At 31.3% G+C, this 16,886-nt stretch overlaps 1 protein-coding gene across 2 annotated transcripts in view; it reads left to right on the forward strand.

Moving 5' to 3' along the window:
* Nucleotides 1–16,886, forward strand: part of LOC106119154 (nucleolin) — a 37,160-nt gene that overhangs the window by 14,626 nt on the left and 5,648 nt on the right. Inside the window, exons 1-2 of one of the 2 annotated variants that reach the window (XM_013314047.1) lie at nt 15,786–15,892; nt 16,046–16,251. In XM_013314047.1, coding sequence (XP_013169501.1) covers nt 16,053–16,251 — 199 coding nt within the window. In that variant the 5' untranslated portion in view covers nt 15,786–15,892; nt 16,046–16,052. Of the gene's footprint in view, nt 1–15,785; nt 15,893–16,045; nt 16,252–16,886 lie in introns of those variants that run through there. The other variant, XM_013314048.1, reaches the window with a different exon arrangement.

Raw genomic sequence — 16,886 nt, forward strand, 5'->3', positions numbered from 1 at the left:
ATTTTGTATTCGCGATTTACGAGTTCGGTGGTACGCGCCGTCCGCCACGAACAGATCGGTTCGCTGGCTATGGCGGAGTGAAGCTGTGATGAACGCTGCAACTCGCTAGTTACTCGACACTCGTACGCCAGTTCCTCCGAGAGAGAAAGTCGTCGAGTTATCAAACCTCGCGGTTACGTTTGCCGATGACGCTATCATCACCGATTGCGTATTCGACGACAAAATTTAATTTTAAACTCCTCTGCAGATCACGCGCCACTGACACCTTGAACGGACGACAATTCTGGGAGTCCTACTTTGACGATCGCTATGTTTTTGTTTACGAAGTAGAGCAATCACTCTTATTATGAGTTTCCATTGCTTGTATAAAATCATATCGTTATCTTTATTTGAATATGAGAAGGTGTTGCGGAAGTGGAAACTTACGATACGATAGACTCAAACAGAGATAGGATAGAAAAAATGTTGAAGAATGACTGAGTCTTAAAATATATAATTGCCTCAGTTTGTTCATAAGTATCCTGCTGTACCAACATTTTACACTCATGAGTAAATCCATTTTTGGGATCCCCTGACTTTATGGTAGATTTTTGGAGGCTGATAATTTGATGGGATTCTATGAAAGACTCCATCCAAATACAGATGATCTAAAGTCGTGTTATTGGTTAAAATTTTGAAAAGATCATTAACCTCAAATAATATAACAATGTTTTAGTTAAATTCTATAGTTAATAAAATTTCTCCCCTATGTGCCCTTATGGCATAGACGTGAAGTACGAACTTTTTCTTATAATATCCTACTTAGATCAGCTATCATGTACTAAGCTAGCAAGAATGACAAAGATTACATAAATATAAAGGGCCGACACACTTTACTCAACAGTTTTTTCTAAATAATTTATAAATAATGTAGTGATTATCATATATTCTTTGCATGTTAAATATCATTTTATTGTTACACGCTTGCATTATTTACAAGGATTGTGTAAAAATTAATGCATTTTTTTTTCTGCATCACATGATCTAATCGCCTTCAACAATTAATTTGAAATGCAAATAGTGTTAACGGAATGTCTTCATAGGAACATAACAAATGTTTAGCGGATTTGCATTTCGCGTCTGAACTCTTGAAGGTCCGTTTGTAAAGTTTTATGCAGATAAAGAAAACAGACGAAAGTTGGAAATAATTTCATAGAACTGATAAAAAACTTATATCTCACTAAAATACACGCAAGTTATCAAACTTCAAATTTTAGGATAATAGTAATTAAATTTTAAACTTCAAAGCTTGGTTTTTTATATTACAAAAGTGTTATCGTTTTTGATCAATATTTGAATTTGTTTATGATTTCAAAAGCAATGGGAATAGAAAATTACTATTATATTCTTTTACCAAGCGAAAGTATTTATCTACTTTATATTTTTCTATTTAACAAAGGTAAAAGTACCTGAGAAGTATATTTTTGATTTATTCAGACATTCAAAATAAGAGAAAAGAGAAATGTTTCATCCCACTGCTATTATCTGATATAGATAAAGAAAACTACATCCATTTAAAGCATTGAGACTCACGATTAAAATTAATTCTTTAGCATAAAAAATAATAAGATTAAAATGATTGAGATATGCGAAAGAAAATGTTTTAAATATAAATAAGAATGAAGTTATTCTATCTGCGAAATTACACAAAATAAAATATATATTTTTAGACATTATTAGTTAGAATCCTTTGGCGCGAATGACGTGCTTTCGTTACAAAGTCCAGTGTCAGAAGGAATAGTAAGTGGACACAAACGTCGAAATTTTAATAAGGCTAGTGTTGAGTTAATACACTACCACATTTTCGGATTTCTTCCTAAAAATATAAAATAATATTGCTATAGATTCTTAAAGTTAATCACTCGTTGGAAACGCTTAAATCAGAGTTCAATCCTCAATACATACTTTTGTTTAACACACGTAAATCTTTCGATTTACCGTAAATTTCTGAGGCCAAAATCTCTATATAAAACATATCGTTATCTTATTATCTTCGACAATATGCAGAGGGATTTTGGTTTCAGAAACCCACAATTAAAGATGTATTAGCGTGTTAGGACTCGTATGAAAATATAAACAAACATTATCCGTCGGACTAAAACTCATTAAACTGATAGTATATTACGCAACAGCTCGGTTAAATGTTTATTCGATTGTGAGTGTCACTTTCACTTTAGCATGTATGTGGGTGTGTGGGTGAGTGGATGTATGATAAAGTCGAAATTATCATTCTCTAGAATGTTTTGTTTAATGCTGGCTGGCTTATGCTCAATTAGGATGTTAGTTATGGCTAGTTTCTTGTTCATAGTAAGCTATGGACCATTTTTTTTTGTTTTATTGTAGCCAAAAATCATTCATCATTTACTTTACTTTATCTGCGTCGATAAACTCGATGTATTAAATTAAGATTGTAAAATATACGAACGAGATAAAAATATTTTATCTCGTTCGTATTTATTCCCTTTCATTGCTGTTTAGGTTCTTAGTAACTTAGATGCAACTTAAATTAATAACACATAGTTTTACACTAACAATAAAATAAATAAAATGTCCATGATTGCCCGAATTTCATGTTTCACTTCCTTCTTCTTTCTTATCATTTTTAAGTTAAGTAAGAGAAAGCTTAATTGGGTTATGTTCTTAATAACAATGAGATGAAAAGGATAAAACAGGTCTGTTCGTTGCACAAGCCTGAACGTGACACGAACATCATGTGAAAGTTGAAAATAATTTCCTAACTTGTTGACATCACTTCATGTTATTAAACAAGTTGGACTAATTAAAGCATGTAAGTTATAAAAAGCATTGTTAGCCTTAGGTTTTATAAAGCTATAAAGTTTTGGGTTTCCGAAATTGCAGATACTTAACTGGATATGAACTTTATTAGCCATAAAGTTGTGTATCAAAAATAATTATAGATAACAAGAAGTGTTTTAAAACTTAATCATGTACAAAAATTAAAAATAAATCATAATTATAATTTTAATCTTTAGTAGTACATTAATAAAAAAATATACATATACGAGTACATTTATGTTTCTTAATAATATATATTTTTAGTAATGAAAGTTGATATCTACTAAATAAAAATAAAGCTCTTTCAAAAAATAAACTACAAGGACTTCTTATTTCAAATAATTAAAAAAAAAACTTCATGTAAAATCTGAAAGCTTTTTTATTATTGTAAAGCTATAAAATCGAAGAGCTTTTTCGGTTCTTACATAAATAAAATATTGCGTTACATTCCGGTTGTACCTTTATATGTTTGAAACAAATACGGAGAAAAATTTCACTTTCGTCTGTACGTATGCTGATGAGTTAAATGTATACATTTGTACATTCGTTAAGCTTTCCTACTTTAATGTATAAGAGACAAAGAATGTTGTTATTCTAAAGTTAAGCGATTGCTTAAAATTAAACTGTACAACGCATTATCTTGTCAAGAAAATATAAAATAAGAATCTTCAAAACTGATGAGTATGCGAGTATGAATGTGAAGAAGGCGGGAAGGTTACCAGGACCATACCAAATGGAAGACTGCTATCACTGTGTCTATGCAGTGATAGCGGTCTAGTTCAGGGGCGATTATTATGTTGTACATATATTTCCTCCATATTCTTATTAATAATCTCAACTGTCCCCAAAGGGATACAAGCGTACGTGCTTTTATATTTATGATACACTAGTTGTCACCCGCAGCTCCGGGCGAGAAATAAAATAAAAAAGACAATGTTGTCTTCAAGAATATGTTTTACATCTATGCCAAACTTTAGAGAGATCCGCGCAATCTGAGTTCTTAAGCGAAATCTTCTAACGAACATCAATACATCCATCCATCTAAACTATCGTAAGATTTTCATGGCTTTAATTATTTTTATTTTATTTTTAAAGCATACATAAAAATCAGCTAAAGAATAAATAGTTTATAATATATCGAGTATGCACATCCGCTTCGTTACCGCGTAGTGTAATTATCAGATATAAAAAGTAACATTTTCTTAATATTTACGACCAGCTTTTGGATACCCCTTAATATATCATCTTTACTAATAACAGCGTTTAGACTCCGTTGAGACAATTACGAGTAATTTCTTGCTTTGTGATTAAAAAAGCTATATATTGTCCGTGAATGGGTTGGAACGAGTTATCGAAATTTTGAAGATTTTAAACAAAGTTAAGAAATGCTTACGAAAACCTCAACTGGAGTCCGTGACATCTCAATTAGTTACTTTAAACTTTAAAATTGTTTAGTTATATTTGATATAACGTATCGATTATGTACCTACGCATTTCAGTTAAATTAGTTCGTTTTCTTGTCAACTTAATCGTATTCTCAAGACAATCTTAAAAGATGCAATATGAGTGAAATTACAAAAATATTTATCTATGAGTGTACCGTACCTACTCTAGTTTTGCTTATTGTTACTTAATTAAAATTTAAAGGGCGTGGTTAGCTCACTGGTTAAGCACTTAACGACTCCCGCTATTTACCAATGTGTTTTTCGATTCCCGATTTACATATGTACATTTATCCGAAGTCCTTACGGTGATAGAAAACATCTTGATGTAACCTGCACATATCTGCATATATCATAGTAAGCTAATGATAATTTAAATTAATCATCAATACCGTTATATGAGAACACACAATTAACGCAATTAATATTTAAAAAAAAAATATTATATTTGCAACGATCGGATTGATCTTGAACGATTAAACATTTGAATGATGTCGATTTTGTTCCGCCTCTTTCAAATACAGTTTCCTCGAATATTTAATGATAATCGTTGTGAGCTCGAATCACATGACTCTAACAAACCGAACGTAATTTCCGTTCGTACCCGGATTTATATCTTCCTTATTATGATTCATATTTAATTGAAATATAAAAATTATGAACGCATCTTTAATTATTTCTTTAGAATTCAGGGTCGGTAACCTAAGGAGAAGGGATTTTAGATTCACCAAGGATGGTCGTGCGCATTGGTCGTGATTATGCACCATAGTTGCAACCCTCAGCATTTTGAATAACAAATGTTCAATTCAGTTAGCGCAAAATTTTGCAATTAGTTTCAACGTTCAATAAAAGCTGATTGTTAACCGATGAACTTTGAATTCTATGGTTAAAGGTTGAATCATATTATTATTATAACTGGGAAAGTTAGGAAGGTTATTTATTCGGTTTATTCGGTATAAATATTCGGTTTTAATAAAGGTTATAACCAGGAATAGCGTATAGACTACTACTTAAGTTTTTTTCCAATTCCACGCGAACGGGTAGATTTGGTCTCCAACACAAGAGGTCGATCGAATTTGTGTATTTTACACTTAACATTACCGTTTCTCGAAATGAAAAATGTGACTAGAAAAATAAATTCTACTCTACTCGTAGTAATGAATGAGTCCTTAGTAATTTAGTCATTAGGAAAAGGCTTCATGGTATGTAATACAAATGCCTTCTTCTCTGTGTTAGGAATAAATCTTGATAACAGGTGGTGGAAATTATTATAATTATATTAACCAATTATTCATATTATAACAGTTACGCATAATACATTAATTATTACATAGTTTTTTCTTCTTAATTTGATTATCTTATATCTTTAAATGAGCAATTCTTGTATAGATATATATATATAATTGGAATCTCGGAATCGGCTTAAACGATTTTCATAAAATTTAGTATATAGAGGGTTTCGGGGGCGATAAATTGATCTAGCTAGGAATCATTTTTAGAAAATGTCATTTTATTCGTTTTTTATCGATAATCAACTTAAACATAAACTTAACTTTTTCTATCGGTAAGATACTTAAATATAATTTCCGAAAAACACAATTAAAAAAAAAGAAAATTACCGAGCAAAGCTCGGTCATCCAGATTTTTTTCCTAATGATTAACGATATTTTTTGATTATCACAAAGGACATTTTATTTATAATATCAAAGGTAATGGAAGTTTTTAGATTAGCATTTGCATTACACTTTTTATTTTGATGATTAGAACATTATGTCTCTTTAATAAAAATAACACTGTTACCTACTTATATATTTTGGTACAAGTGTACGTTATCCACAGTTCGTTAAAAAAATGATTACGTCACAAATCTTCGTGCCAATTTCAGGATGTAGCCCTATGATTCTAATTCATCTGTCGTCTTACTACGATTAAATAACACGCAAACACAACCAGCTCAGGAATCCGTTCTGCTTCGTACGTGATGGCAATACACAATGACATTTAAATCCTACTCAAAGCTAGCGACGACTCATTCGTATCCTGGTAATAATTTCAAATGTGTCATAACATTTTACAAAACATAGTTGATCTTTTATTTTTAGCTTTATAGAGCGGACGGATTAAAATAATTTTGATTTGATCTATTTTTACAGATTTATATTTAACACACCTATTATAGAGACAATTTCCACTAAAAGTTATGTTAAAAATATTGTTCTATCTCTATTTTTAGGGTTCCGTACCTCATAGGAAAAAAACGGAACCCTTATAGGATCACTTTGTTGTCCGTCCGTCCGTCTTTCAAGACACTTTTTTAAGATAATGAATAATAGTAATTTTATCATTGGTGAATTGTCAGTGAAAATTTATATTTAACATTTTATTTTAAATGTTAACGGCAACCTTACAGTTGTCATAACAACAGCATTTTTTTACAATTAAAATGCATTTAATCCTTATCGATTCTTTTATACGTAATAAAAAAGCGTGTTTAGTTAATTAACTATCCATTATACGTAAGCATTGAGAGGAAATGTTATCGTCGGTATGTGATAATTAGTATAAAACAACTTTTATGACATAAAAAAATGCTATTGATACTAATTACCCCTTCACTTTATCCAACAAAGGTAAGGACTGAGAGAGGGAAGACTTAGTATGTGGCTATAATATTATAAGGTGTTAAAGTTAGACGTACTAAGATAGTCATGTAGTATATTAATCTGATCTTTTTTAACTAATAAGTTTTTCATTTAGTGTCAAAATATCATGCAACTGAGTTACATAGTCTTAGGTTTTTAAGGTTAATCAACCCGGAATTTAAGGTCCTTTGAACTCGGTTTTTTTGTTGTGTTTATGACAAAAAGAGCTTAAATTTGTTATCTTATCATCACATATAATCTGCATTACTTGACGTACTGTCTTCTTAGAAATTATAAAAATCTTAACATTTCTGCCTTTGTCTATCAAGCGTTAATTTTATATTATAACCGTGAGTTTCCAAGACCAAAATCTCTGTATATAACATATCATCCCTGTCATTATTTAAACAGAGATAGCATGTTTAAAACGGGGAGTTTGGTTTCACAAACCCACGGTAAAAAATGACCTACTTTACTAAATAGTACATTTTAAAACTATTTTTTATTAGATATTTGATGTCTGAATATATTGTTTTTTAAGATTTGATTTCTAGCTTCGAATACTTACTAATTGCTTTAATTTTGTCCTATTTATTTATCCTTCATGAGAAAACAGGAGTAGAAGTTTTTTTGGTATCAGATATTATTAATATGATAGCTTTAACGTAAGGCTAAGTTTTTATACTGCCAGAAAACAGACAAGTTTTTATCTAAATTATATTATATTAAATCTATAATTATATATGTATGTTTTACAGAATATTGGCTTTGGTCATGGAGCACGTGATTCGCATTATGACACAAAATATTCCAACCGGTTTAAGATAGCAATAAAGTGTTCCTTGCGTAACTTAACACAAGTTTTAGAATGCATTTTTTCTTTTCGTAAATAATATACATAATGCGAATGATATGCAAAGAGTTTTAATTAATCACATATTGAGCGTACTGTGATGGTAATTTCTCGTTTTTGATGAACAAATTCACTAGAAATACTGAAATTTGAATAATATAGTAATTTATTGAGCTGATAGTTTTTGTCGATTTTTTGGTAAGTGTAGTACTTCCATGGTTTACTATTGTGACGTAATAATAATATGTAAGATTGCTATTTTTTTTTAAATGTCTTAGAGGAGTTTTCTTAAAAAACATGATATAAATTTATTTTCTAAGCTTTATACTAATTAATATATTTTATATACCTTTTTTTGTTTTTAAACGATACACGAGAGCTACAAAAGAACCGTGGAAAATCTTACATTCGACGAACTCCTAAACATCTTACACCTACTTACTTTTGTTTTTATTCTATTTTAAAGTAAGTAAAAAAGTTTTCATAAAAATTAATTACTGTAACTTATTTCATACATAAGCGCATTTATCCTTGACGAAAGTAGACTAATGATTGCTACGAATTATTCATCCTAAAAGAGTAGAAGACTGAAATTTATAATTAAAAAAAACAAAATAATAAAACATTGTAAGACGTGCATTAGATCCGGCGTTTCGACGCGGAATGGAAGCTTCGCGCCCTTTACGGTAGTAAGATACACATTACACATGTAATGGAAGGAGAAAGCGTCTTCCGCAACTGCATTGAGCATGTGACTCCGCTCATGTGACCGCGGCCGTCGTAGTGGGGACTACAATGCTTTACGTGCGGTTGCGAAAACCCTACGTAAACTGGGCTACATTACGTTCGCATTACGTATTTGTATTTTTAGCGTGTGTTTTATTGACACACAATGCAATTACACAATATTAATTAACGTCTTTGTATTCAAGTAAAATAAGACGAATGTTCTATTAGCATCACATGACTACGTGACCACGTGACACGGGTATATGTATGAAGATTACCTGGTGTGTATTATTATTTTTCTAAATGATACGAAACTCTTATTAGCTGTGTTTTTGCGATTCAAGAACAAAAAAAAGACGATACCTGTTCAAAAGTTTAAAAGGGTTGTCTAAAAACAAACATGACATAAAATTAAATAAAGTGATAGGTAATATTTAATATTTAAAGTTTAAAGTTATCAATGATAAGTTGGCTACATTACATATGAACGATATGATTGTATGGCTACTTTATTTAACATAAATGTTGGAAATAAATAACTCAGTAACAAATAAGCTTGGTAGCAAATACGTTGAATAAGCTCAAAGACATGTGATGCTAAGAAAAACCTTGCACGTGTTAAGCCGGATCAGACTTGGATGTGATTATAAACAAAAACTCAGAAATGGTGTTACTCACGCACATTTACTATCATGGTGTTGCTATGCATGTGGGCGATTATTTGATCGCTAGAGGCAAGATGAGACGACTAGTGGACTACACAAACAAAAAACAGCATTTTTACCATAATTTGATACTTGTATGAATCTAGAATCAACAGATGTCTAGTTGTTTGTTGTATGTTTATTTATAATTAGTTGTCGCCCACGACTTTGTTATCTATATCTGTACTGAATTTCATCCATATTGGTTCAGTCTTTCTGGAGTTACGGAGTAACTCGTATCCATCTAGCCTTTGGCATTCGTAATATTAACAAGGTTTGGAGGATCATAAAGTTTGTAAGAGTAAAAAAAAATAAGTAGTTGTTTTATGTCATTTTTAATATTTCTATAAGTAACATTGCATTGGTAGAGTTTAGTAATCTATTAATATCAAGTATCCTTGGTAGAGAAATATTTTAAATATAGCATTTTACATTTATTAATACTTGCAAATAGTTATTTGTGAATATTTCTTTATTTAAATTTTTGTATAGTATAAATTATTTAAATACGTCATATTATGTTATTTTACTTGCAATTTTCGCGATTATCGATTATATATATGAAGATATTTAACGTTTGGTTATTCAAATGCCAAGACTATAATGACAATGAGTAAACTTTGAGTGGAAAAATGACGCAAGTGACGGTTGTGTGCGGGTAAGCTCGATATCGTGGTATCGTCCTCATCGGAAATGTCAAGGCTGGCATTGTCTCGACGGTCACATGACTACAAGACGCTTGGCTAATATTTATGTTGTTCCGATTACCAGGTACCTCCGCCCCTCGCATTCCAATAGAGGCGGTCGCAAAGCGATCGAGATTAGCACACATCCTTCTTTAAACTTTATGTAAACGATTATATTGTTTTAATCCATTTGTTTTGTCTTTGAAGGTTCTTTTTAATGGTTCTAATTGACTTCGCTTGCGATGTTGTTTTTTTAATCGCCTTTGGAAATAATAGAGAAGTTTTTCGTTTGAAAAACATTGTTATATTTATATATATAATTTACTTTTATGATGTGTACTTATTTTTTTACGCAATTTGTTAAGTTGTAATTTTTTATTTAACTAAAGCTTTACTATTTAAGTTATTATTATTCAGAACTTGTGTACGTGTTGTTGATCACATGGCCACTTTATGCATAACAAAATATATTTGTGATTTGAACTGAATTCGTTATGATTATGATTTTTACAAGGATGTTTCGGTTTTATCATTTAGTAATTTTCAACTTGTAGCCGATATTAGTTAACTTACAAAATCAGAAAAATATAAAAATATATAAATGTTGCAAGGGGTGATGCAATTCTTCTTTATAAGAGTAACCAGATTATATTGTGAGACGTATTTAATAAAGCGCCATCTATGTAATGATTGCAAACGTAAGAGAACTTTAGACTCGAAACGTTTTCTAGTATTGTAATACTAAGCGTAGTTTAAAAATATACCGCTAGATGGCAAATTAAAAAAAACAAAGAATTGTTTTATTTAAAATTATATAGATTTCATTCTTTATTGAATTAAAGATTTTTTTTAACTATAAAAGTACATTGTAATTTAACTTAAACGCGTTGATGTCTAACACACGTAGGAATTTTAGAGGAAAACAAATTTCAATTAATTTATTTATGTGAATCCATTCGTCTAGGATGACTTACATTGCAATGTAGTTAAGATTATGAATGTATACATGATCAGTTTTCTAACATAATGTTACCGATTAAATGAGTCCATAAGATTATTTAAGGATTCTATGTAAGTTTTTAAAAAGGTCTCTGGATGATAATATAAATTTTAAGTATATAATAAGTGAAGAAATAGTTAAGTAATTAAACATGTAAGTTATAATATTACGTTAACCACCTTTTGACATTTTGGAATAGAAAAATCATAACAAAGCTTCTGAACGCGTTGATGTCTAATACAGGGCGGCTGGTGACTTTCTCTAGAAAACATAAAAAAGTGGCATTCAAAATGTTCCGTTTATCTTTTGATTACGTTTAAGTCGGCAAAATATCATATAATAAAATTATTGTAGAGGCTTATATCTTATGTTTTACATATCAATTTATTTATTTATCTAGTGTCCGGAATAAATTCCGGAACAGATGTGATGACTGATGATGATAAACAATTGACAATTAACCATGAAGATAGTTTTTTGCTTCATCATTGACCTCATTTTAATACATAGAACTCTACATACGAATGCGGGTTTATCATTAGTAATATTTTATAAATATGTAGTAACGATAATCGCTTGTAATTTACCCTAGACATACATTGGCATAGTTTTACGCTAATTTATTGGTAATGTAACCTCTATACAATGTGGGGACAGGTCCTTGCGCGTGGAGGCCCGCGGACGGAAGTGACAAGGCGAGAAGAAAGTACGAGCAACCGGTCGCGTTAGTGGGCCACTAGCGTTCGAACTCGACAGCAATCGACCTCATTGACTAGGACAGACATTGTGAAGGGTATTCATATTTTAATAGCCAGGGTCATTATAATTTAAAAATTAAACCAAAATGCTAATATTATTAGAGAACCCACTATGGTACTACTTAAGAAATAATAAAATGACTTGATTTATTAACATTGTATCTGATAGGTTGAATTCTAATTCATCTTATAAAGCAGGAAAAATTAGACACAGGCGTTTTTAAAATTAATTTTTAAGGCTTAGGGGTTAAGACCTTGACTTGTTATCTGCAGGTCCTCGGTTCGAATCCCACCATGTACCAATGTGTATATATGCATGTATGTACATTAACTCTAAGTCCTTACAGTGAAAAAAAAGATCATGAAGCAACCAGCAAATATCTGCGAAGAATTTCAAAAATATGTGTGAAGTCGACCAAACCAAGGTCAGCGTGGTTGACTATGGCTATGGCAGTCAAGACTTTACTTCATAGGATCATTTCTATAGGAAGTTCTTCACGAGACTATGGCTCAGTCACTCCTATGTTAGGGTAGGGTTCGAGCAGTTCACTGGAGTCGTACAGTGAGCTGATGATGCTGATAATTTTTTTAAAATGTTGTATTTTAATATTTTCAAATCACTAACGTAGTGTTGTATTACGTTAAAAAAACAGAACGAGCATCAACAACTTTCTGTTTATATCCATACTAAAAGTATGGTACTCTCTAAAACCATAAATTTTTACAACTTTCCTTGCTAACGTTATATAATATTCGTGTTATGAAAAAGTATGGCATCAGCGAAATTAAATTAACAAAAAAGGAAAGTATGAATCGAACGAAGCGACATTAGCACGCTCGACTCAAGCGAAAAATATTTAAGAAGTAAAGTGAATTTGAGTGAAATTAGCCTTTGACTTACAATATAATGAAATATTTAATTATTGTTTTTTTATGCATTCATTATTATAATTAAACAAAAAAGGTTTAGTTACAATAATATATAAAATACAATAGTTTCTGATATGTATTTGGTTTAGACAAGGAAAGTTTTTTAGGGTAAAAGGTTCAGAATATATTTTTTTAATAGATAACTACTAAGATCAAGTTTATATTTTTTTATTATTTTGCTTCTATTGGTAGAAGTTGGGGGGCATTGTTACCCAAAAGGGTGTTAAGTGGGTAACATTTTTAACGAAAATCAAAGCGGTAGTAGCAAAGAATGAATAACAAAAATATTTAGAGTAACCGGCGCAGGCGCCGCATCGGGAATATATTAAACTGTAATTGATAAGTGTGCTCAATCAAAGTTGCAACTTAATTAAATTCGTATAATTAAAACAGGAGTAAGTTAAATTTTGTTTTTAAAAACTCACGAGATGCTTAGTAAAGGTAACAACTTTAATATTACCTATAATGATAATTACTATACCTTTTTTACCTCTTTTTATAGCACTTGAGGTACTCAAAACGACTGGGCAAGTTTATTTTTAGACCTAATTAACTGTCACCAGCGACCCCGAGCGGGGTTAAATATTATATAGTAACCGATTCTTAGACCTACTGAATATGTATGTAAAATTTCTTAAAAAACCGTCAAGCCATTTTGGAGGAGTATGGTTACAAACATTTTGATAGGAGTTCAAAATACATATAAAATTGAATGATCATTTATAAGGAAAATAATTATTGTAAAGTGAAAGTTCTTTTTTTAAATACATACAAGAATTACACAATACATCCTGTATTTCTTTTTGTTTTTTTTATTTTGAAATGTTCATCTGTTTTATTTATTTACTATATGTTGACTATGTCTAACAGCAGGGCTTGGCAATATACGTCAGTGTTAGAGACTTGTTCAAGTGAGAGAAAGTCCTCGCGGTCCATTCACAAGCCGCATACAAATATTTGTAGCCGCCTACAATACCGAAAACGGGTTTAGACCTTTCTCGCTTTGTAGGCAACGTTGCAATGTCAACTAATATATATTTGGACATCAATTTTATGATATCCCATATGTTTATGCTAATTTCGTAATTTTTCTATCTACAGCTTTGTTTGAATATAACTTATAATACATCATTGTATTTAAATTTTATCGGCTACTAGAGAACAACAGCGATTTGCCCGGAAAGAAGAATTTAAAAAAAAAATTAAAATATCTTCGAAAAATACATACATCATATGTCTTAATTGATGGTGGATAATTTTACTATCTTACAAAATAAAATAGACGAAAAAAAAATTACATAATGTATTAAGATTAAGCTAAATTAAAGTTTCTAATACTTAGAAATTGCATAAATAGTAATAAGAATACATTAAATTATCAATGATCTAGTGAAAACTAGTCGTCGAGTTTGTGTCAGAGAAGTTGTAAAACAATTTCATCGTATTTTGGGAAACTATGTTTTACGTAAGCGTGAAATTGACGATTTCGATTATTAAAAACGATGTAATAATTGAAATAGGCTGTGTTCATTTTATTGCTTAAAATTATGAATTGGTGCTGCAATTTTGTATCAAGTAACAATTAAGATTGTAAAGGTAATGCCACACTAGTCAGTAAATAGTTACTTTAGCAGCCCTTAGCTAGTTTACCTCTACAAATCTTTACTTAAGGATACCCTTAGTAACCATTTAAAGACTTTAGAGCAGTTTGATTTTAATTACTAACTCCTAATATTGTTACTCATTAGTGTTATTTACCATTTTTAATCTTAAAATAATAATCATAACACAAAATAATCCATAATGATTCATGATTCATTTCATCCATATTTTACGTCGGAAAATGTTTCGTAGGTATATATAGAGCTATCGAGAGGAAGGAAAACGAATAAATGCTAAATATGACGCCGTTTCAGAATTGTATTAATCATGCGACCACGATTTACTTACGCGTGAATAAAAGCTATGTCGGATTTATTGTGAAATTAGCTGACGCGTTGACTCCGTACGCGCGGAATTAAAAAAAATCCTATGTGTTCCAGACTATGTTCTACATTTATACCAAATTTCAGCAAGTCTATGCAGCCGTTCTGGAGATACCTTTAAACAAACATCTAAACTTTCGCATTCATGATATTAGTAAGATTAAGACGCGGCAGATAAAAGCCGAACCTTCGTAGAAAAACAGAAGGGAGACAGGGCAGGGAAAATAGTACAGAGACCGTTGCCCGTAGACATCCACATTTGCAGATGCTTTGGTACCGACAATAGGGAGCAGATATTTTTTTTACCACTATTTATTTGAAACATATTTCGCTTTAGTTCAGAATTAATTACTGACTTATTATTGATAGTCTGATGCATTAAGATAATGTCGTCGTCTTAAATAATTTTGTAATTGAATTTAAACTGTGTCTGTTAAGTTTAAGACATTGATCTTACTTAATTATATAAAGGTTATGCTGGAAAATGTATTCAAGGCCTAAAGTACGTTTAATTACTTTAGTCGACCTATAATAAAAGTATTTACTATTACTATTTTTTGATATTGAAATCATAGTAACACAATTTAGTTCTTTCTCAACCTATTGTTAGTAGTTCTAAGTTACGTTATCAATTACAGTTTAAAGCTAATTTACATACATAACCTTAAGTGAAAGTTTGGACCTGTTCCCCCATACTAATGTGTAAATGTTTTAAAATTCCAACTTCAATTCTATGGTGCTTAAACTTTTCCTCGACGAAACAAGCCAAGTCGGCAAATAAACTGAATAAATTAGTCAATCGAACTTTACCAACCCCTCAAACTGTCATAGATTAAAATGATATTTGATATACAACAATTTATTTCTAATGAAGTTATATAAAACTCTTTATAACGTTTATATTCAGTTAAAGATGATTTGAATTGTGAAGATGTTTTGATATGTTTTCTGGGACTTATTTTTAAACATTGAATTTGAGCGCATCATAAAAATCATTTGGCATTTACCATTAAGATCATTTACTTATTATTATAATTATAATACTAATTGGTTTTTTTTTAGTAAATATTGCATTTTTACATTATAAATTGTATACTTTAATTAATGAACCGTGTCTGCAAGTCGGTGATCTAAGTCAACGGGCTACCATCACTACTTTCCTCCGGCGCGTGTGTGACGTAACTCTATAAAAGAGAGTGTAGTGAAGAGGCCGCCGCTATACCGTATCCGTTCGTCAGCGGCCATAGCGTCCCGACCAGTCGCACAGCAGGACGCGAGCGGAACCTATTCCGCTGGAGCCCACAAGGACTCAGTGAAAAAGTCAAAAGGTGAAGTGCCCTGCGAGGACGTCAGTGATCGTGACCGTGATAGTGTTGTGATAACGTGATAGCAGCGGTGTCCGTATGATAGTGGCACATATGTAGCACTGTCGCGGTCGCGGTTTTTGACACCGTGATAATTAAACCCTGCGTTTGTTTCAGATACGAGATGAGGTCGTTGTTATTGTTAGCGGTGCTGTGCTGCTTAGCGTTGTCAGCATGGGCGAGTCCCATCGGCAGGCCGGAAGATGACAAAGAAGTAGGTCGTCAGGCTGCGCCCGCGGCCGCTGCGCCTGCGGCTTCCACAGACGATGACGACGACGATGATGATGATGACGATGACGATGATGACCTTGGTGGATTAGGAGGTATATTTATATGTTTGCAATTTCTTTATAAGTATTTACCATAAATCATGATAAAAATCACTGAGCTCAATCACTATCTCTTTAATGCCTTTCCTTCATTTTGAAGACAAAAGTGGACTCTTTAGATATCTTAAGACCAGACTTTAAGGTGAAGACCTAATTTGTTGTTCATAAATATCAAGGGAACTTCCATCTTTGCCAGCATATTCTTTAATATTTCCATTATCACATTTTATTACCGTTAGTTATAAACAGTTTAGAAAAGGAAGTAGCACACCACTAAGATGTGTGCAAAACAAATAGAGTTATTGGTTGGCTGCAGCTGTATACCGTTGAATGAATACTCTTAACGGTAGATTTAATACATCTTGGACTTGCAAACCATTTGAAGAACCACACATGGAATTGCAAAGAATTCCTTTGCTCCGACGACTCATTTATGAAAAATGTTTGTTACATCTGGATAATTGCTTGATGTATTGATGTTATGTGTAACAGGAAACTAATTACTGATGCGGATAAATGTTTTATGGGTGTTAAAGTACTCTTGGTTACAAGTGCAGTTAGAAACATAACTTAATTATACCATATTTATTGAAATGAAATCGATTATCATAAATGTATTATATTTCTTC

This window comes from Papilio xuthus, unplaced genomic scaffold (genome assembly GCF_000836235.2).
Source record: "Papilio xuthus unplaced genomic scaffold, Pxut_1.1 DF827542.1, whole genome shotgun sequence".
Lineage (NCBI taxonomy): Eukaryota > Metazoa > Arthropoda > Insecta > Lepidoptera > Papilionidae > Papilio > Papilio xuthus.